At 56.3% G+C, this 21,037-nt stretch overlaps 5 protein-coding genes across 5 annotated transcripts; 4 read left to right on the top strand and 1 right to left on the bottom strand.

The window, feature by feature from the left end:
- Positions 1-257: 257 nt before the first annotated feature.
- Positions 258-3,516, top strand: TRIREDRAFT_122212 (uncharacterized protein; the record flags this gene model as incomplete). The annotated part of the gene is made up of 4 exons (XM_006966033.1): positions 258-535; positions 630-1,059; positions 1,151-2,302; positions 2,368-3,516. The coding sequence occupies 4 exons, from the start codon at positions 258-260 to the stop codon at positions 3,514-3,516; spliced, it is 3,009 nt and encodes a 1,002-aa protein (XP_006966095.1).
- Positions 3,517-4,761: 1,245 nt separating this feature from the next.
- TRIREDRAFT_22481 (uncharacterized protein) lies at positions 4,762-6,812 on the top strand (the record flags this gene model as incomplete). The annotated part of the gene is made up of 5 exons (XM_006965852.1): positions 4,762-5,042; positions 5,157-5,190; positions 5,278-5,315; positions 5,374-5,655; positions 5,739-6,812. The coding sequence occupies exons 1-5, from the start codon at positions 4,977-4,979 to the stop codon at positions 6,810-6,812; spliced, it is 1,494 nt and encodes a 497-aa protein (XP_006965914.1). The 5' UTR covers positions 4,762-4,976.
- Positions 6,813-7,021: 209 nt separating this feature from the next.
- On the bottom strand, positions 7,022-10,034 carry TRIREDRAFT_35556 (uncharacterized protein; the record flags this gene model as incomplete). Its single annotated transcript, XM_006965878.2, has 3 exons — positions 7,022-7,472; positions 7,570-9,813; positions 9,910-10,034. Coding segments are annotated over 3 exons (2,820 nt in total), but the record flags the coding sequence as incomplete, so codon positions are not given.
- Positions 10,035-10,408: 374 nt separating this feature from the next.
- On the top strand, positions 10,409-12,423 carry TRIREDRAFT_122210 (uncharacterized protein). The gene is made up of 3 exons (XM_006966032.1): positions 10,409-10,476; positions 10,609-11,142; positions 11,224-12,423. The coding sequence occupies exons 1-3, from the start codon at positions 10,438-10,440 to the stop codon at positions 12,238-12,240; spliced, it is 1,590 nt and encodes a 529-aa protein (XP_006966094.1). The 5' UTR covers positions 10,409-10,437; the 3' UTR covers positions 12,241-12,423.
- A 2,624-nt stretch (positions 12,424-15,047) lies between these two features.
- Positions 15,048-17,114, top strand: TRIREDRAFT_62787 (uncharacterized protein; the record flags this gene model as incomplete). The annotated part of the gene is made up of 2 exons (XM_006966031.1): positions 15,048-16,597; positions 16,712-17,114. Coding segments are annotated over 2 exons (1,953 nt in total), but the record flags the coding sequence as incomplete, so codon positions are not given.
- Positions 17,115-21,037: the final 3,923 nt, after the last annotated feature.

Below are 21,037 nucleotides of genomic sequence, written 5' to 3'. Positions count from 1 at the left end.
CCGCACTCTCTCATCAAGCCGCCAGCTCCCGCCTCGCACAGCTTTGCCATCGCACCGCACACCCGCCGAGCGTTCCCCCCCGTCCCTCCGCGCAGGCGACGCGCATGCGACACACTGCCGGCCGTCTCGACCGTGGCCATTGAAGTCGTTGCGTCTTCTCTTGCGTCTGAACAACAACAGGACCACCCTAACCCGCCCCCTCCTCCAAGATCCCCGGGTCCGCCATACCCGCGCGGCCCCAAAGTCGCACAAAAAGGATGACGCAGTCTCCCATGATCGCCGCGCCGCCCAAGGCCACCAACGAGATCGACTGGGTCTCGCCGCTCAAGGCCTACATCCGCGACACCTACGGCGACGACCCCGAGCGCTATGCCGAAGAGTGCGCCACGCTCAACCGCCTGCGGCAGGACATGCGCGGCGCCGGCAAGGAGAGCGTCACGGGGAGGGACATGCTCTACCGCTACTACGGGCAGCTGGAGCTGCTGGACCTGCGCTTCCCGGTCGATGAGCAGCACATTAAGATTCCCTTTACATGGTGCGTGACGGAGACACGTTGTGGCCCGCAGCCTTTCTGTCGTCAATGCTTTGCTTGGAGTTGTGGTAGACGCTGACTTGGGATCTTGTGCTAGGTTTGACGCATTCACCCACAAACCAACCACGCAGTACTCGCTCGCGTTCGAAAAGGCCTCTGTCATCTTCAACATCTCCGCCGTCCTTTCCGGCCATGCTGCCATCCAGAACCGAGAGGATGATTCCGCACTCAAGGTCGCCTACCACTCGTTCCAGGCCTCGGCCGGCATGTTTACGTACATCAACGAGAACTTCTTGCATGCTCCCTCATTCGACTTGAGCCGAGAGACCGTCAAGACCTTGATACACATCATGCTCGCCCAGGCACAGGAAATCTTTCTGGAGAAGCAGGTCAAGGACCAGAAAAAGGCCGGGTTGCTGGCCAAGCTGGCGTCGCAGTCTGGGTACCTCTATGGACAGGCTGTGGAGGGTGTCCAGGAGAATGTCACAAAGGCCATCTTTGAGAAGGTCTGGCTGACAATGGTCCAGGTAAGCTTGGGTGTCTAATGAGGGGATGGATGTTCGCGTGCTTGAGATGCTGCAGCAGCGAGATTGCTAATTGGGCCGATTGAAACGCCAGATCAAAGCAAGTCTTCTCAACTCCATGGCGCAATATTATCAGGCAATGGCAGACGACGAAGCGGGCCAGCATGGCGTGGCCCTATCTCGACTCCAGGTGGCCGATACCCTCGCCAAGGACGCCGACCGATTAGCAAAGAGCTTCCCCAGCACCCTACCGTCCAACGCCAATCTTGGTGCCGACTGCAGTACGCATCTGCAGGAGATTACAAAACGACAGTGCTCGACGGTGCAGGAACGGCTACGAGAGGCCATCAAGGACAATGACTACATCTACCATCAAACCGTCCCCGCGGAGGCGACCCTCCCCCAAATCGCCAAGCTCCCGGCCGCAAAGCCCATTCCCGTATCGGAGCTCTACGCAGGCCAAGACATCCAGCGCATCACGGGGCCCGATTTGTTCTCCAAGATTGTGCCCATGGCCGTTACCGAGTCCGCCAGCTTATATGACGAGGAAAAGGCCAAGCTTGTTAGAGCCGAGACGGAAAAGGTGGATACGGCAAACGGCGAGATGGCGGCCAGCCTGGACTACCTGCGGCTTCCGGGGGCGCTGCAGGTGCTCAAGGGCGGGTTCGACCAGGACATTCTTCCCGACGAGGATTTCCGGCAATGGTGTGAAGACGTGGCCAACCACGAGAATCCCGTGAGCATCTTTGACTTTTTGCGGAGCGAGAAGGAGTCGATAGTGTCGACTCTGGACAAGGCCTCCAAGCAGCTGGACATGGAGGAGAGCGTGTGCGAAAAGATGCGGTCCAAGTACGAAAACGAATGGAGCCAGCAGCCCAGCGCGCGCCTCACGACGACCTTGCGGGGAGACATTCGCAACTACCGGGAGGCCCTGGAGGAGGCCAGCAGGAGCGACGGCCAGCTGGCGGCGAAGCTGCGCCAGAACGAGACGTGGTTCGACGAGATGCGGAACGCCGTCGCAAACGGACAGGTGGACCAGCTCTTTTCAAGGGCGGTCTCCCAGGCCAAGGGGCGAAGCAGCAATGCCGTCAGCCCGTCTGGAAACGAGCCGAACCTGCTCGATGCAGACTTTGACGAATCTGGGCCTACGGTGGTGGAGCAGATTGCAAAGGTCGAAGAGATTCTCAAGAAGCTCAACCTCATCAAGAGAGAGCGGAATCAGGTCCTCAAGGACCTCAAGGAGAAGGTAAGCTTCTGCTACTGAATCTGCAGGCTTTATCTCGAAGAGGGCGACATTAACACGGATTGTAGGTCCACAACGACGACATCTCTCAGGTCCTCATTCTCAACAAAAAGACGATAGCAAACTATGAGCAGCAACTTTTCAAGCAGGAATTGGAAAAGTTTCGGCCGCATCAGAATCGCTTGCTACAGGCAAACCACAAACAGTCGGCCTTGATGAAGGAGCTCACGGCGACGTTCAACACTCTGCTGCAGGACAAGCGCGTGCGCGCGGAGCAGAGCAAGTACGAATCGATCCAGCGGCAGAGGCTATCGGCGATTGGCAAGTACAAGCGCGCCTATCAGGAGTTCTTGGACCTAGAGGCGGGCTTGCAGAGCGCCAAGAACTGGTACTCGGAGATGAGGGAGACGGTGGAGAGCCTCGAGAAGAACGTGGAGACTTTTGTAAACAACCGGAGGTCGGAGGGCGCCCAGCTGCTCAACCAGATCGAACAGGAGCGCGCGTCCAACAAGAGCCAGCAGGCAGAGCTGGAGAGGGAGCGGCTGCGAGGCCTCATGGAGCGCATGTCGATGGAGCCCGCGCAGCCGGCACCGCCCGCCAGACCACCGTCGGGAAGACCAACGCCAGCGCCCCTGATGCAGCAGCAGAACCAGGCCTCTCGATACGGTCAGGGCGGCAGCAGCAGCAGCAGCAACAACAACAACAACGGCTATCAGGGGCAGTTTCAGATGCCTACATCGCCGCCGCCCAACCAGCAGAGCTTTACCGGATACGCCAGCCCTCCTCCGCAAAGCACCTTTTCGCAACCCGTCTACAATCCGAGCACGTACGGTAGGAACCCCGGGCCGACATCGCCGCCTCCAAACCAGACATCTTTTAGCATGAATGTCATGAGAGGCCCCCAATCGCCGCCACCCACGCAGACATCGTTCGGACAGCACCAGCCATATACCATGTACGGGGCATTACCCCAGCAGCAGCAACAGCAGCAAACGCAGCAGCAGCAACAACAGCACGCACCTGGAGGATATGTGCCGCCCGGCTTCGTGCCTCCTCCGCCTCCTCCAGGTCCTCCTCCGCTGGGGCCTCAGCAGACGATTCATTTTGGGCAGCAGGACTTTGATCCTGCGGTTAGCCACCCGTCAAGCGCGCAGCCTCGGTCAGCCCAACCGCAGCAGGCGCACGATCCTTGGGCCGGGTTGAATGCGTGGAAATGAAGAGAAAAAGCCAGCTTGCTTATTGATTAGGTCTTGAGGTAGTTTGGATGATGACACGAATACCCGAGGTGAAGTACAGAGGGGGGGACGGTGGAAGGGGATGCATTTGGCATGCTGGGGAGAGCTGGGCCTCTTTGGCTTGCCATTGCAGGTAATTGCGAGGTTGGAATTGGAGTATGAACGAGATGGACATTGGGATAGAAGTATGTATAGCAAATGCAACGATGATGTCCATCCTTTCTTTTTGTTTGGATGCGAACTGTGGTTGCATAGACATGCTGCGAGTGGTGGCCTTTGAGGGTTCTGATAAGGTTCAGGTTGTTATCAGATGGTTTTGTCGGGTCGTTGTACGAGCATACAAATGCAGCGCATTCCCGGCCTTGCTCGAAGCAATTGGTCACGTAGTTGACAAAGGACAATAAACGATATGCTGTAAATCCGAATACTGTATTGCGGCTAAAGGTTCCCCTTCTGAAGCGCCCCCCATGAACAAGATCAGCTTTTTCCATGACTCGAGACAAGTGTGTGTGAAAACTGGAGGACGCCCAGTTGTGGAGCTGGGGCCAAGGTGTGAGGAGAAGCGGCTCTTGGTATGAAGAAGCTATTTCTTGCCCTCCCCGCAGAATCTCGGTGCCCCGGAATATCAAGAGCCGTTTGGGGGAGAGGCTCTAATAATTACTAGTTCGACGGGGTTGAGATTTGGGGGGGGGAGGCGATTGTATAGCGCATTTTGTATGGATAGAGGCGTTGACTACCTAGAGAGACGGGGTTTGTCCTCCGCTCTTGTTTGGGGTGTGAAGCTTCACGGGTGCTTGAGTGCTGAGGAGATCCTATCGACAGAATGATTATAATTGTAAATCTACATGAAAACATGATATAATTGAGTTGATAAGACGTGTTTAAAGATTGTTGTAAAACGGCATAGTAATATCCGTCGGAAAAGGGGAGAGTTAATCCGCACATGCTTCTTGTTTCTCTCCCCCTCCTCACCCCCAAATTCCAAGGCGGCCCCCCAGCAGCAGCTGCAAGCACATGGGAGGCTATAATATTAGCCGACGGCCCAATGAGAGGCGCGCAATTTGTCCCCCTTTGGATCTGGCTTCAAGTTGCCCTTGTAATCGTGGCCGTTCAACGACGACGAACAAAACGAGCCGAAGTACCGACGCGTTTCTTTTCTACACCTTCTTCAATCATCGTCAATTCTTGTTACTTTGAATAGTTCTTGACATTGTTCTTGAGGGCCAACGTGAAGAGAAGCGAGACATTGGCACACGATTTGATTGATTGACGTGCTTATCGAGTTCTTGGTGTCTCTCAATTGAAGAGGGTTCGGGCGTACGGATTTAGAGCGCCGGCTGTTGGTGAGACGTCATCGCCATCACCACCCGCTCAACCCACGAGAACCGGGGGGGATCTGAAGAGGAAAAACAGACGAAGCAAATAGAAAAAAAAGGGACAAGATGGTGCTCACGGGAGAGGAAGTGGCCAAGCACAACAGCGAAAAGTCGTGCTGGGTGATTATCCATGTGCGTTCATTCATTCATTCATTCTCTTGGGAGACTTGGGGGAATTCGTGGGATGAAGCTGAGGAGGCATCAAGTGATGGACAGGACGCTGACTCTCTCTTTCTCTCTCACCAGGGCAAAGCATACGATGTCACAGAGTTTCTACCCGGTATGTACCATGGCATTTTTCCGATGAAAGAGGCCATTCAATGATTCTCCAAAGACGACAAATACTAACACGAAGTCTTTTCTCCAGAACACCCCGGCGGCGAAGAAATCATTCTCAAATATGCCGTACGCTCTCATCCCCTCATCCATCACCATCATCGTCACTGACATGTTACCCCCCCAGGGCAAAGACGCAACGGAAGAGTTTGACCCGATCCACCCCCGGGACACGCTCGACAAGTACCTCGACAAGTCGCTGCACCTGGGCGACGTCGACATGTCCACCGTCGCCCGCGAGGCCAAGCGGGAGGAGAACGACCCCGAGGAGGTGGCGCGGCAGAGGAGCATCGCCGAGATGCCGCTGCTGTCCGAGTGCTTCAACCTGCACGACTTTGAGGCCGTTGCGCGGCGGACCATGAAGAAGACGGCGTGGGGGTACTACTCCAGCGCCGCCGACGACGAGATTGTGAGTTCCTCCTCTCCCCTGATGATGCCCCCCCCCCCTCCCCGGGGCTCCAGCTTCACTCATACTGATGCTCTGCCATCAAGACCATGCGCGAGAACCACAGCGCGTACCACCGCATCTGGTTCCGCCCCCAGATCCTCGTCGACGTCCACCACATCGACCTCTCCACCACCATGCTCGGCACCAAAGTCTCAGCGCCCTTCTACGTCACCGCCACCGCCCTGGGCAAGCTCGGCCACCCGGAGGGCGAAGTCGTGCTCACGCGCGCCGCCGCCACGCACAACGTCATCCAGATGATCCCGACCCTGGCGTCGTGCTCCTTTGACGAGCTCGTCGACGCCGCGCAGCAGGGCGACCAGGTGCAGTGGCTGCAGCTCTACGTCAACAAGGACCGCGCCATCACGCAGCGCATCGTGCAGAACGCCGAGCGGCGCGGCTGCAAGGGGCTCTTCATCACCGTCGACGCGCCGCAGCTGGGCCGTCGCGAAAAGGACATGCGCCTCAAGTTTGTCGACCCGGGGAGCAACGTGCAAAAGGGCACCAAGACGGACACCAGCCAGGGCGCGGCGCGCGCCATCTCGACTTTCATCGACCCCTCGCTCAGCTGGGCCGACATCCCCTGGTTCAAGAGCATCACCAAGATGCCCATTATCCTCAAGGGCGTGCAGCGCGTCGAGGACGTCTTGAAGGCCGTCGACGCCGGCGTGCAGGGCGTGGTGCTGTCCAACCACGGCGGGCGCCAGCTCGATTTCGCGCGCTCGGGCATTGAGATTCTCGCCGAGACGATGCCTGTCCTGCGCGAGCAAGGGCTGGACGACAAGATTGACGTCTTTGTTGATGGCGGCGTGCGCCGCGGGACAGACATCCTCAAGGCCATGTGTCTCGGCGCAAAGGGCGTCGGCATCGGACGCCCCTTCTTGTACGCCATGAGCACCTACGGGCAGGCCGGCGTCGAGAGGGCCATGCAGCTGCTCAAGGACGAGATGGAGATGGACATGCGCCTCATTGGGTGCAACAGGATCGAGGACCTGCATCCGGGGCTGCTGGACACGAGGGGGCTGTTTGTGCACAGCAATGCGACGCCCGTGGATTCGCTCTCGAATGTCACGTATGATCCGTTGATTGTGCCTTCGCAGCGGATCAAGGCGAAGCTGTAGGTAGTTGGCGGGTTTTTGAACTTGGAATAGTTGGGGAAGGAAGAAAAGAGGTAGATGGTGTAGGATATATATAAACGAGCAATTATATATATTTGCATAAACACAAGCATCATCTCATTGCATCCAAACCCTTTTCCATTCCATCTATGATACAATGGCTCTCTCAAGCAACAGCTCTTCCTTGGCTTAAGGTAGGTAGGTAGGTATCCTCAGAGACCACTCAGAAACTCCCGCAGCGTCATCGGCTTCCTCACGGCATTATTCAACCCTTCATGAAACGTAACCCACACTTTCTCCTGTCCAGCCGCCGCCTTCTTCTCCATCAGTCCCCCCTTGACGTCCGCCAGCGGCTGCGCCTCAATGATTCTCCCGAAAAAGTCCTTCTTCACCACCAAGCCGTCCTCTACAACGGCCATGCTGCTGCTGTCGTCATCCTTCTTCTTCTTCTTCTGGCCCAGTGAAGATAGGGGTTGCTGCGCTTGCTCGCCTTCGCCCAGGGAGCGACCGGCTTGGAACCGCGCCTGACGGGCGTTTGTCTCGCGGAGGGCCAGCGTGCGGCGGAGTTCCTGGTCGAGGACCTGGCGGATCGCGTAGCGGGCTGGTGGCTGGGACGTGAGAATGGAAGACGCTGTCTCGTACGTGGCCAGGGAATCAATGTCTCTATCCCCACGGCGTTAGCTTTCCCTTTCAATCCATGATAAACTCTCATACTTTGTTACGGCGAGAGAGAGACAAAATTGGGGGGTTTCAAACTTACGGCTCCATGCGGTAGACAAACTGCGGCCCGCGACTAGACAGCACATCGCTCTCAATCTTGCCCTTCTGCAGCGTGATGCCCACCTCGGCGAGCACCTCCGACGCCCTCTTGACCATTCGCCGCTCGCTCTCCTTGCGCACGCTCGCCGTCGTCCCCTGGCTTCCACCCACGACAACGGGCTTCACGTCCGGCGACAGCATGCGCGCGAGATACGGCAGGAACTCGGTGGACACGTCCTCTGCGCTGCGGAACAGCCGCATCATCGTCGGGCTCAGCTGGCCCTGCAGCGTCTGCAGCTGCGCGCGGGTCTGCTTCTCGGCTTCGTAGGCCTGGAAGTCGGCGCGCGGGCCGGAAAAGGGAATCGTAGGGCCGGCGGCCTCTTCCTCGCCCGCGAGGCCGGGACGCTGCTGGTTGTTCGCTGACGACATGCCGCCGGCAAAGTGTCTGATGGGCGAGGCAAACAGGTGGTGGCAGGCGAGCACGGGCTGCGAGAGATACGGCGCGAGCTCCCATTCCTGGCTCGCGTACAGCCGCGACTGGCAGGCGTCGTGAAAGTACAGCCAGTCGTACGCCTGGTTCGGCTTCGACAGGTACGAGTCGTCGTTGAACTCGCGGTTCGGGTACTCTGCGAAAATCTCCGTCACAATGTGACTGATTTCGCCGCTGGCGTCCACCATCTGCCGGAGACACTCCATGGCGTACTTCTTCTGGTGCTCGCCAAAGCCCAGCTCCGTCTTGGGCTGCTCGTGATGCGTCTTGGACCGGGAGAGGTTGAGCGCTTGCTTGGGGAAGCCGCCTCCCTCTTGGAATAGCCGGGAGATGATGTCCTTGACGCTGCCTCGTCCGAGTCCCCGAGCGCCCGCCGCGCCGCTGGCAAGCTCCTGCAGGATATTCTTCTCGATCCATTCTCTGGTGAGACGCTGCGTGTCGCTCCGACCCGAAGCCCTGAAGCGGGAGGCCGCCCATTCGCCCACCACCATGACGCCGCGGAGATCGCCCTGCACGGTGCTTTCCTGTCCCCGTTTGGCGTCGATGCCGCTGGCCATGCCCCATGCCGTCTCGCACAGCTTGCGTGCTGCGTCCTTGTCGCAAGGGATGCCCTCCTTTTCAAACACCGTCTTCAATCGGCCAACTACAGTGTCCAGAGTCGGTCGACCAACGTGGATGATCTCGGCCAGATTCGACTGCCTCAGGGGCCTCAGCGAAGGATGGTAGACGTCATTGCATATCAGAATCAACGGCCGCATCAGGCGAAAGTCGTCTCCCTTCTTCTTCTTAATGCCATCATACGACTTTTCTACCCCTGAAGAGTTCTTTTGGTCGATGAGCACCAGGTCAATCAGGGCCTTGATGAAGCCGCCCTCCCCCGAAGCTCCAGAGCCCGTCACCACGCCGTCGACCTCGTCCACCACCACGCAGGCAGGCTTGGCAACCTTCTGCGGCCCGTTTGCCGCCTTCAGATTGCTCACATTCTTGACGCTTTCTGTTCCGAGACTGGTGCGGATCCGGTTCTTGACAACGTCGCGGCTGCGGTCGTCGCTGGCGTTGACTTCAATCACCTCGTAGCCCGCCTGTTTGGCGCAGACGTGAGCCAGCGTCGTCTTTCCCAGGCCAGGCGGCCCCGTCAGCATCAGGATCTTGCGATGAGGCTTCTCTTCTTCCGGCTGGGGATGAGCGCCGTTGCGCCTCGCCGCCTTGGGCTTTGCTTTGGCCGTTCCTGGAAACACCAGCGGATCCCACCTCTTCAGCCAGCGGAGCACGAGTCTGTTTGTGCCGTCATCTCCGCACAAGTCCATAAAGTTCCGTGCACGGTATTTCTCGGTCCACAGCATAGTCTTCTTGGGCTTCTTGTCTGATATCGATGTGGCCTCCATGGATCGAACGGCTTGGTTGGTGTCTGGGGATGATGGGGGCTGCCGGTTTGCAGCAGCCATTTCGCTCGTCGCTGCGTTTATGAGGTTGTGGATGTCGACGCCATAGTAGTCTCGCTTTGCCCGCCCTTCCTTGGTCTTTGACCTCGCCGCCACCATGGACTCGTAGGACTGAGCAACGGTCTCCTGGCGCTGCTTGATGGTAATTTCCTTGCCTCCGCATGTCTTGAGCTTGTAAGTGGTCTTTGAGCGGCTGCCGAAGATGGGCGTGGTCAGTAGAGGGTTGAGTCTGCCCCAATGGGGAGTAATTGGTGTGATTGTCTGGGTGCCCTCAGTGGTTGACGTCTGCGTTTCGTCGAGGTCGACAGCTGCGCTCCTCTCGGGGAGAGTGCCGTCACTGTTGTCTTGGTTCGCATCTCGAGCAGCAAGGACGGGTCTGTCGTCTATTCTTCGCCTCTTGGAGGGAGACGTTGATCTCCCCCTCGGATGATTCTCGACATCTGACTCGGAGTCCGAGTCGACAAACGGCCCACGGATGCGAGGCTTCTGTGTGGGATATTGAACATCGTGCGGTTTGGCGCGCTTTGGCGGAGGAGAAGGGGGATCGCTTGGGTAGGCAATAGGTGAGGATGCAGACAGCATTTTGATAATATTCCCTCAAAGACAGAGACTTCAAAGAGGGAAACGCTCAAATCGCGCAAAAAGAAGAAAAACAATTCCGACGTCGATATACACAGTTTGCATCAACAATTTGGCCTGCAGCACAAGTAGAAATCTCTCGACGCGTCTCAGCCCACTCTCTCTCTCTATTGAGACGCGTTGAGTGGCCCCGCTTTCGGTGAAGTCGGTGAGGAAGGTACGAGGAGCGTCACACCGAGCGGCAAAACCCCGGCTGCGTGGCACCACCAAGAAAAAATGTCACCCACATGTTGAGCTCTAAAGAACGGCCTTTCAGTGAACCCGTCAAGCAGCAATTGTCGCCGGTCGGCTCGCCAAGATGAGAAAGCCGTACCGTTTCTACAGTTTAAGTCGTCCTGTGAGTCTATCGCTACTCTGACAAATCGCTGTCATCCAATGACAACAAGCCCAAGCGCAGCGCAAAGACTTGAGCTCAGTTGTGATGGCGGGGAGGAAGGATCCCACCTACTGACCTCGAAACCGCCTACAGAAACTGCGACAATCATGGAACAAGTACAACCTGTATAACCTGTACCGCCAGACCGGCCGCGAGCCCCAGATCCGAGGCACGCCCACCTTCTTCCAGCAGAAATGGGCCGCCAAGGCCAAGACCCGGTCGTACCACGGCGAGCACATCCCCGAGAAGAAATGGGTGCGCCTCTTCTCCCGCCGGCTGCTGTCCGCCGTGGACATGCCGCCCGAGTATCTGGCCGCGCATGACGGCTCCGAGCAGGCCGCCGGCCGTGGCTCCGGCCTGACGACGTCGACCGTCTCGGCCGAATCCTTCTCCAAAGTCCCCAGACTCAGCACCCAGGAGCGCTCAAGGCGGAGGACGCCCGTCTTTGGCGACGTCAACAAGCTGCTGTCGGATCAGTTCAACAACATGACGCCCTATATGCAGATGACGTTTGCGCCGTTGGAGCGGAGGCTGGATACCGCCGTGTTCCGGGCTCTGTTTGCCAGCAGCGTTCGGCAAGCGCGTCAGTTTGTTATTCACGGCGCCGTCACGGTCAATGGAAAGAAGGTGCGTCATAGTTTTTGTTTCATCAGCAGTCTTCATGCTCAATCTGTTTGGCTGTGGTTGGACTAACATGTGTCTACGCAGATGGTTCATCCCTCTTACCAATTGAACCCTGGCGACATGTTCCAGGTGGACGTTGAAAAGGTCATGTACGGCACGGGTGTGCAGAAACCAGCACAGGCACACCAGCGACTCCGTGAGAATCTCGAGGCCAGACAGAAGAAGGCAGAGCAAGCATACCAAAACGCAATCAAGAAGGCGGCCAGTAGCGCCGAGAAACCCGCTGAGAGCGCTGCTGAGGCTGAGGCCGAGGGGGACAAGCCCGAAGCCAACGCTGAGGCTGCAGAGGGCGAAACCGCCGCGTCATTGACTCCCGAGGCTGAGTGGCAGTTGAAGAACAAGGCTCTCAAGGCCCTGCTGAAGGACGTCAAGAAGCTTCTGAAGAACAACCCCAAGGACCTCACTGCCAAGGAGAAGAAGCAGCTCCGTCTCTTCCGAGCAGATGCCAAGCGCTTCCTCTCGCACCCCGAGAAGAGCGAGGCGGATCCCGCGGAGCTGATTGATGAGCTGCAGCTGCAGATGAAGAGCCACGAACTGCTGCGGGAAAGCTTTGAGAAACTCGATCTCAAGGAGAGTCAGGAGCACGACCAGGCCGAAGCCGCAGCCGAGGCCGAGGCTGAGGGCGCGCAAGCCGCCGCCAAGGAGGAGACCAAAGCACAGCACAAGCAGCCCGAAGTCAACAGAGAGCGACAGATTGAAAAGGGTCTCGAGGGCCTGTCGGAGGAGCAGAAGACCAAGGCCAAGCGGATAATGGGCGACGCCTCGCTGTCGCGGGAAGAGATGCGGAAGCTGGCGCAGATGCTCCGCTACGACGAGGAGAACCCCATTGACGACTCGAAGCCGTACGCTACCCCGTGGAGGCCCCGGCCGTACATGTCGGCGTTTGCCTTTATCCCCCGGTATCTCGAGGTCAACCCCAACATTTGCGCCGCCGTCTACCTGCGACACCCGGTTGCGCGAAAGGGCATGGCGGAGGTGCCGACGCCGTTTAGCTACTTGACGAGTCAACTTACCCACAACTGGTACCTTGAGCGAGGCTGAGTGTGTGTTGAAAACAAGGCATGGGGAGAGAGTTGGGTGTGTATCATGACTGTACAGCTCTGACGCAAGAGTGGTGTCCATAGGTTGGAGGGCACGAATGGGTTGGGAAAAAAGAGGACAGTCTATGTGGACTATGTATGATGATAAAAGGTCGAGGCAGGGTTGGACGTTTTCTCATGCCTCGACTATGTAATAGTATATACAAAGAAACTATGATATTGCATGCAATCCGTTGATTCTGTCTTGTTCGTATAATAGTGAATGGCGCGTCAAAGGCTCAAGAAATTGCTCTCTTGCTTAATACGCCCTCATTATCGGGGTTCAGGGGGCAATTACTCCGCAATAGTCGTTCAGAACTCGCATATATCACAGCGCTGCACGAGTGTAGTTGGCCGAGACAACCATCGGCGTACTTCCTCCTCCTTGAGACACATGAGCAAAGAATCGTACGATTCTAAATCAATCCCATGTTACTGGTAGGCCATGTCTTGCAATCCATTGTTCGGGGTCAAGAGTCAGCAATGTCTCGCAATGGAGGGACGGAGAGTTGCTTGGCTCTTGACGGTCAGTGCGGAATGCGGAGTGTCTTGATCAAGTGGGCAATATACCATGATAGTGCTCGACCTTCGTTATAAGCCAAGGTGTGATTCGTAATGTCATCTAATTGCTTGATTGCAATATTGTTATACTCCTGGTTTTTCTTGTTCCGCGTAAGGTCGTGTTCATTGTTGAGGTAGTATTTCGCTGCGTCCATTAGTGTGAAGTTGGCAACGAATAGCCATTTGAGGCCTTGAGGCCGGAGTTGACCAACCTTGACTCGAAGAGTCACAGTCCCCTGTTTATGTAACTGGTTCTCTGAAGCCAATGAGTATGCAACGTAAACAACAAAGCAAGTCTCTAAGTCGAGAGAAGAGTATCACATATGAGTTACCTTAGGTATCAATATGACAGGTCCGTCCAAGTGACACAATTCCGCTTCGTTTCCGCACTGCATCGCATGGCATCGGTTACGCCTTGTCTCGTTGTCTCACACGGAACGGAACGGACAATGACATCTTGCCTTCCCAATGGTACAACGCACTTGGTACCTTTTTTAACAGCAATCCTGGAATTTCTCCGCATCCCAAATACGGGGAAACGGAGCGACGCATTCATAATCCCTCGTCCTCGTGCCTCTGAGGCACATTTCACAGCTTATTCCTCTCGTCTTCTCCCGAGCGTTCCTGACCAATCCCGAGTTTCGGTGATGTTGTCCACTTTTTCTCGAACGGGTATTACGGGAGAATCGACGGATTAGGGGACCTGCTGATGCTAAGCACTCCCGACTACCGCTCCGAGTTTCTCATTCTTTGTGAATGTTGCTTATGTGACCGGTCCATAACCCTACAGGCTTGAGTATGTGACAGCTGTGATACTAGATAGCTGTCAAACAGAGTCTCAGTTGGACACTCAATACCCAACATGTGCTCCCTATCCGAAACCGGTTTTCCATGAATCGTCGTGATTCATTCTCCCGTCCACAGCTGAATCAAGCAAGACACAGCGTCCCCTCGCTACAACCTCGTCCCGCCACAGTAGTAACAACTAGGATTGAGTGCCAGCTCCCGCGACTCCGGCCCTAGCGGCACTCGCCACGACTAACTGCAATAGTGACCGGTTCGGCGAGCCTCAGCGGCTTCAAGGAGGCCCACGGCATCAGATGGGGACGCGGGCTCCAGAGAGCCATCAGGGCCAATCGCAGGCGCCGGATTTGCCCTTGAGGAGCTGAAACTTGGCGGGCACAAGGCGTAAGGCTTCAGGGCATTTTTGGGCCACCGAGACCCGGCATTGGAGCAGCTGGAAGCAGCAAATTGGGATTTCGTACTAGTAGTATGAGGTATGAAGGAGACTGAGTTTCTCATCTGCTGCTGCTGCTGCTGCTGCTGAGCTGAGAGGCGCATGTCGTCAGTCGGCCACGCATTCCCGGAAAGCGCATCTGCGGCTTCTTGCCCGTTTCTTCCCCTTCCCATATCAGCTCTACCTGGTATTACTCACCAGGTTAGAGGTATCTTTGAGGTGCTGCTCATCTTTCTCCCTCTCATCATCACCAGACTCTCGCCTCTCGCTTCAGCTGCTACCTCGACTCCTCATCTCCTCCCTCAACATCAGCCTGATTGCGACATCTGCCATTCAAAGCGCTTACTACTACCACCGGCCAGCGCACGCCTTGCAGCTCCCCGGCCCTCCATCTGTCTCTCGACAAGCTGCGTAAAAGCTATACGCTCCCCGCATTCTCGTCTCATTCAACAACCACATACCTTACCTGCATACAAGATCAGCCTCCGACTTCTAGGTCCGTCGCGACCAACCAACCGACTGCTGGATTGTCTCAATAGTGCGGCTGCAGGGCGTGACATGACCAATCGCTAGCCGGCACTTCCACCGCATCGCCGCCGAGAGGCTCGCCATCGCGGCATCATCCGCCAGTAGTCGAGAGGCACAACGGGAGTAAAGCTCCGCAACCACAGCCCAAGGGAGGCAAGACGTCTGTCTGCTCCAAGACATTCATTCCCGCCCTGTCTCAGCTCCTCGCCGGTCTCATCTCGAATCCCTGCAGCCTCCCGAATACCCCAGAGTCGATGGTGACACGGCGTGCCGGCGCTCCTCGATGCTAGCGCTCGGTCTGGCGATTGCTCTCTCCTGCTCACCAACGACCTCCTTTCGACTCCCAGTCACGGCCTCACCTACAGCTTCTCCGCGGTTCTCGCTGCGCTACGCATCTCCGGCCTCTGTACCACCAGCCTCTTCTTCCTCTACTGCTTCTCGCCATGGACACCGCCGTCGATCTGACTGTTGCCTCGTCGTCCAACGCCTCGACGCCCGCCACCCAACCCAAGAAAAAGTCTCGGCGAGGCGCCAACCCGGCCACCCAGAAGCGCAGATGCATCAGCACGGCCTGCATTGCCTGCCGCCGACGAAAGTCCAAGTGCGATGGCGCTATGCCCAGCTGCGCCGCCTGTGCCAGCGTCTACGGCACTGAGTGCATCTACAACCCCAACTCGGACCACCGCCGCAAAGGCGTCTACCGGGAAAAGGTCGACAGCATGAAGGCCCAGAGCTCGACGCTGCAGATCATCGTCGAGGCCATCTTGAATGCCACCGACGAAGAAGTGCCCGACGTCGTCTATAAGATCCGGACATGCGACAACCTCGACACAGTTGCCCAGGAGCTCTCGAGGATGGGCTCGGAAACCAAGGAAGAGGAGATCAACCAGTCCCCGGAGGAGGAACCCTTGTCTTTGTTGCCCGTACAAGGAGAACAAGAGTTTGCGCGCAAGATGGGAGAGCTGCGGCTCGAAAATGGCTCGGTGCGCTTCATCGGCGGCACCTCTCACCTCATTTATCTGGGAGATCCGCACCACGATGCCGTCGACCACGAGTCGCCTTATGAGCCAGGCGTGTGCGGAAACCCCGTCACGTCCTGGACCCGCGTGACCACCGACCCGCGCCTCATCATGCACCTTATGAACATGTACTTCAACTACCACTATCCATACTTTACCACGCTCTCACGCAAGCTGTTTTGGCGTGACTTCATGAGGGGCAGGGCGGGATTGCGGCCGGGCCCAACGTACTGCTCTTCGCTGCTTGTCAACGCAATGTTGGCGCTTGGCTGCCACTTCACCGACATTCCCGGGGCCTTTGGCATCCCCGGCGACAGCAGAACAAAGGGGGATCACTTCTTTGCCGAGGCCAAGCGGCTCATTGTCGAGAATGACGAATACGAGAAGCCCCGGCTTGTGACCGTGCAAGCTCTGGCACTCATGTCTGTCAGAGAGGCCGGTTGCGCAAGAGAGGCCAAAGGCTGGGTCTACAGCGGCATGAGCTTTCGCATGGCTCTCGACATCGGGCTCAACCTTGAGATCGAGGGCCTAGACAGGGAGCACATGACGGACGAGGAGATTGACGCCCGGCGCATCACCTTCTGGGGCTGCTTCCTGTTCGACAAGACCTGGTCCAACTACATGGGCCGCCTGCCCCAGCTCCCGAGACACTCCTTTACCGTGTCCAAAATTGACGTGTTCCCGGACGAAGACGCGGCGCTGTGGTCGCCCTTTACCGACAAGGGCTTCGACGAGACACTTGCCCAGCCGTCGAGGACGCGGGCGGTTGCTCTCCTCCTGTCCAGTCTGTGCGAAATCAGCAGTGATATACTCGTCTTCTTTTACCACCCCAGCCATATAAAGGGGGCCAGCAGCAGAGCTCTTGAGCTGAAGAGGCTCGGCGAGTTACACCAACGGCTTGAGAAATGGCGCAAGAATGTGCCCATGGAGTTTGAACCAAAGGACGGCTTGCTGCCGAACGTGATCCTGATGCTGTAAGCTTGCCATGTTCAAGTCTCATGCACCCACCATGCAAGGCTTGAAAGATTACTAACTCTTTTCTTTTTCTGTAGCACATTCTACCATCTCCAATACATTCATCTCTTCAGGCCATTCCTGAAATACGTTCAACCCAACTCGCCACTGCCCCCGCATATATCTCCAAGGCGGATCTGCACTGCAAACGCGGGTGCCATATCAAAACTGATGAGGTTGTACAAGAAATCCTGGAATCTCCGCCAGATCTGCAACATTGCAGTCTACATGATTCACAGCGCGTGCACCATCCATCTGCTCAACTTGCCAGAAAAGTCGGCGAAGCGAGACCTGACCCATGGGCTCAAGAATCTGGAAGAGATTGCTGAAGACTGGCTCTGTGCCAGGCGGACGCTGAGCATCCTTAGTGTTTTGGCTCGGAAATGGAAATGCGAACTACCAGAAGACGCCGAGATTATACTCAAACGAACAGACGAGAGATTCGAGTACTACAGCACGTCGGAAGTGCCCTCTCCTGGATCGAGCAGCATGGCCCCCATCTCGCCAGGGACATCGGAGGAAGGGGCGGCGCAAGCTGCAAGGCACGATTTTGGCCTTGCGAGGCATCCGACTTCCGAGCCGATGGCTCAACCGACAATACAGACGTCGATAGAGGAACGGTTGTCCATGGACTCGCCAATGTCCATTGGCAACGGCATTCCCCATCCGGACCAGCGAGGCATGGCCATGGACCCCACGCAGATGGACTATCAGAGCATACTCGGCCCATGGCCACAGCAAATGAGCATCCCGATGAACTCCCCCTCCTCGGGCCTATCTTCGGGAACGCAAAGTCACCTTTCTCCAAACATGGGCCTCCGCCAACAACATCCCAACCAGAACCATCACCAGAGCCAGGTCCAGAACCTGGGCATGGACAGCCGCGAATGGCTGCTCAGCGACTCGGCGCGGCTGCACCAGAGCTTTGGCCCCTATAACGTTCGGCAACACCAACAGGCCGACCTCGGGGCGAACTCAATCTTCATTTTTGGTGCCAATGGGAGCGCAGACGGGGGTGGTGAGCAGTATGGCGATTTGAGCTCGTTTGATTCGCTTGCGGCATCTTTGACGGCGCTCAATGCGTGGATGCCTTCTGGGATGGAGTAGAAGGAGAGAGATGAGAGATTTTGGACCAGATAAACTGCGCGCTGAGTAGTCAAAAAGTCGTCGCATATGCATGGGAATTCGGGGCTGGAGTTGGTCTCTGGATATGGATTGCGAGAACACTTGTTGGATAATCTCGTGGAGAGGGGGCATGGATGTTCTTTTTTATCTTGCCCTGTAGGATTTTCCCACTCTGGTTGACGTGCTCAGAAATTTCGCTTTGGCAGTCATGATTAAACCGTCAAACCGACGCAATGCAAACTTAAAGCCATAGTTTTCCTCATCTCAATCAAGACTACGTCACCTCATCTTGATTGCATTTGTTGGCTGGTCTACTTGTCCATGTAACGTATTACCCAATGTTGACAGAAGCAGGACCTTGGAAAGTCCGTACGAATTATAAGGCGGTCTGTTCGCTGGAGTATTACTAGGTACTCCGTATAAAACAATGGTGCCTGGGCATCAAGGGCGAAAAAGGAAGAAGAAGAAAAAAAGGACAAGAAAGAGATAGTGGTCAATTGCACGTTCTCTCTGATCGTGGGCTTCAGTTCTCCTCTCTGACAGCTGCATCTACAAAGGACAACACGTGAACGGTACGACAAGTCACCTACGTACCTTTTCAAAGCACTCTCATGTCGTCTCACCTTGGTTTCCTTGGTCACGTCATATGAAAGAGGGACCAGCTCCAAGTCCCGCGTGCACACAAAGAAACCCTCGCTAGACGTTAGAATAGAAGGAGGGAAAAAGAGTGACTCACTTCATCGAGATTGAAGCGGCTCACTCTCCAGTGGCCGGCTCCAGTCCCTCTCGGACACCAGACATGGCACTTCGTTGCTAACGAGCTCGAATTGCCCGAATATCCTCCTCCCCCCCTGCCCGCCCATCCCGCTCTTCCCCTCTTTCTTCAACCCCTTCAATTCCTTTTTTTTTTCTTCCTCCTCTTCTTCTCTGTTCTGTCGTGCTGTAGGTAATCGGTCCAGACGACCGAAATGGTCTCGATTGGGGTCGTACTGCTAGTCGAAAAGAGGAGAGAGTCGTCTCTGAGCGGGCCATGCCGAAAGCCACCGACACACGTGAACAAGCAGGGGTGGGCGCGGACGTGAGGAGGCAGAATTTCCCCTTCCCTCTCGGTCTCTTTTGGCTAGGCACTGGAGGAAGAATTGGTGTCAGTAGGTCGCTTCTACTCTATTTTCTGCTTCCCCCCCTTCAGTCTGGTGCGAGGCATGTCCGGACAGAAGGAGCATGGTCATCGTTGCGGTGTTGGGGATTTCCCCGGCAGTGTCCCCGTCGTATTTGGTACGAAGTTGCATCGGAATCTCGCAATTTTTATTAAAGGCGGCAGAGGAAAGAGAGAAACTTGGGCTGGGTCAAGGGTTCGTAATTAGGAGGCTCGAGAGATGACATACCGCAGCAGCAAAGTCAGGACCATTCATTGAAGCCGTCGACTGGTGCTCAAGTGTTGTTGGCCGTTCTTGCTGGTCATTTACACTCCAGGAGATTGGGCAGAGTAATGCCATCAATTCCGCCGAGAGCTCCCAAGCAGGAGAACAAAGCCTGACGTCGAGGCAGAGAAAGCCACTAGTATTAGTATCGCCATGCCTTGCGAGAGAAGCGGAGCGCCGCGGCGGTTAGCGTGCATCTTGAGGCCAGAATAGAGAGTCGTATGGAGCAGCGAGACGGGGCGGGAATGATCACATACCTTGTAGCATGTCATATGTCATATACCGGCCTCAACGTGCTGCTGCAAGCAGTCGCTTTGCCAGGCGAGCGCGGGCGATGCTTCTCCACCGCAGCCAGAGGCACAAAAGAAGCAAATCGCAGGCTAGAGAAGATGCCCCAACGGGTTGAGCTGCAGCAGAGATTGGCGTGGATTAGACTCGTCAACGGGTGAGATTATGGGGACGCTCCCTCGCGACAAGAGGGGCCGTCGACATGGACCTGGGCATGGGCAGGGGAAAATCATGGCACACACCCCCAGCCGCAAATCTTGTTTGACGGCTGGGGAAATGGGTGGCCTTGCTGCATTGCCCCGGAGTAACCAGTGATAGAGGTGGTGCTTGAACAATTGTGCTCGTCGACGACACCTGTACGTACTGGTGCTGCTATTCTCCGTACTCTGTGCTTGAGGTGTGTGTAGGCATTCCGTATGAGCGAAAAAGATGGAGTGAACGGTGGGGAGGGAGAGGTTCAACTTCAGCTTCGGCTTCAGCTTCGTCGTCTTCTTTGCCGTACCCTTTCACCACGTCCACGCTGCGCTTCGTGGACTCTCTCCGTCTGCCGATGAGAGACCCAAGGATGACTGGTGAAGAAACGAGGTTGATCAGTTAAACCGTCCATCATTCAAGCGTGCACCCTCCTGATCTTCTTTCTTGTGTGTTTTGTCTCTTGTTTCTTGTCCTTGCCTCTCATTCCGTCTTTTCTTGCCATGCAGATAGACCCAGCACGCATTGGCAGTCAGAAGGAATGGGGCGATGATTGACTTGAGGCCTTTTCCCCCTTCAGACGTCACTTACCCTTGATTGCAATCAAGCAGCTGAGCCAATAGCTCTCAGCTCGCGGTATGCATGGCCTGATTCCCAAGTACTTTGTAGAAACAAGAATTTCTCAGCTCTGGAAATGATACTCTCGTGGGAGGTGCGTGAGCTCTACGGGGTACCAGCGTCGGGGTAACAAGTTTAATAGTATCCATCTCCCCATCTTTTGTTGGCCAAGACCCAGAACTGCCGCCTCGGTTCGTGATCGGAGTTTTTGGCTGATTCTGGTTTTAACCTTTTGACAATGCCGGGCCCGAGTCTAGAACCATCTGAACGAGGCGTAGAGAGGAGCCTCGACGAGAAGCTCGAGTTGTTTCGCCGTCGACCGATTCTCCTCCCCATAGGAGCGATACATGAGCGTGGAGCTGGAGCTCCATCGTCGAGGATCGGCCCATGCCCGTCTCCAGCTTTGGCCCTCGGGATCCTGGACTTGTCGATCCAAGCTCCTCCCCCGCGGTGGCGTTGAAGAAGGGAAAAGCGGCTCGTCTGTTGACTTGGGCTGAAGCGGCAAATTGCCATGACATGTCGTGGCCATCAAAATCACACATCGGCGTTTCTAATTCGCGCGTCACCAAGCCTCTCTTTGTTCAATTTCCCAGAAATATCAGACGATGGCCCGCCTGTCGTGGTCTTGGACAGGACGTGAACCGGGTTTTGAGCATTTGGCGGGGAAACGGCGAAATGGGGAATTGGGGAAAACCTGGAGATGGACTATACTCCGGGGTGACAGCTGTGGCAGATCTGGTCGCGGACAAGGCTGGG

The sequence above is a fragment of the Trichoderma reesei genome (genome assembly GCF_000167675.1).
Source record: "Trichoderma reesei QM6a unplaced genomic scaffold TRIREscaffold_11, whole genome shotgun sequence".
NCBI lineage: Eukaryota > Fungi > Ascomycota > Sordariomycetes > Hypocreales > Hypocreaceae > Trichoderma > Trichoderma reesei.
The sequence above is the reverse complement of the archived record's forward strand: the minus strand, read 5'-3'. Positions and strand labels throughout refer to the sequence as shown.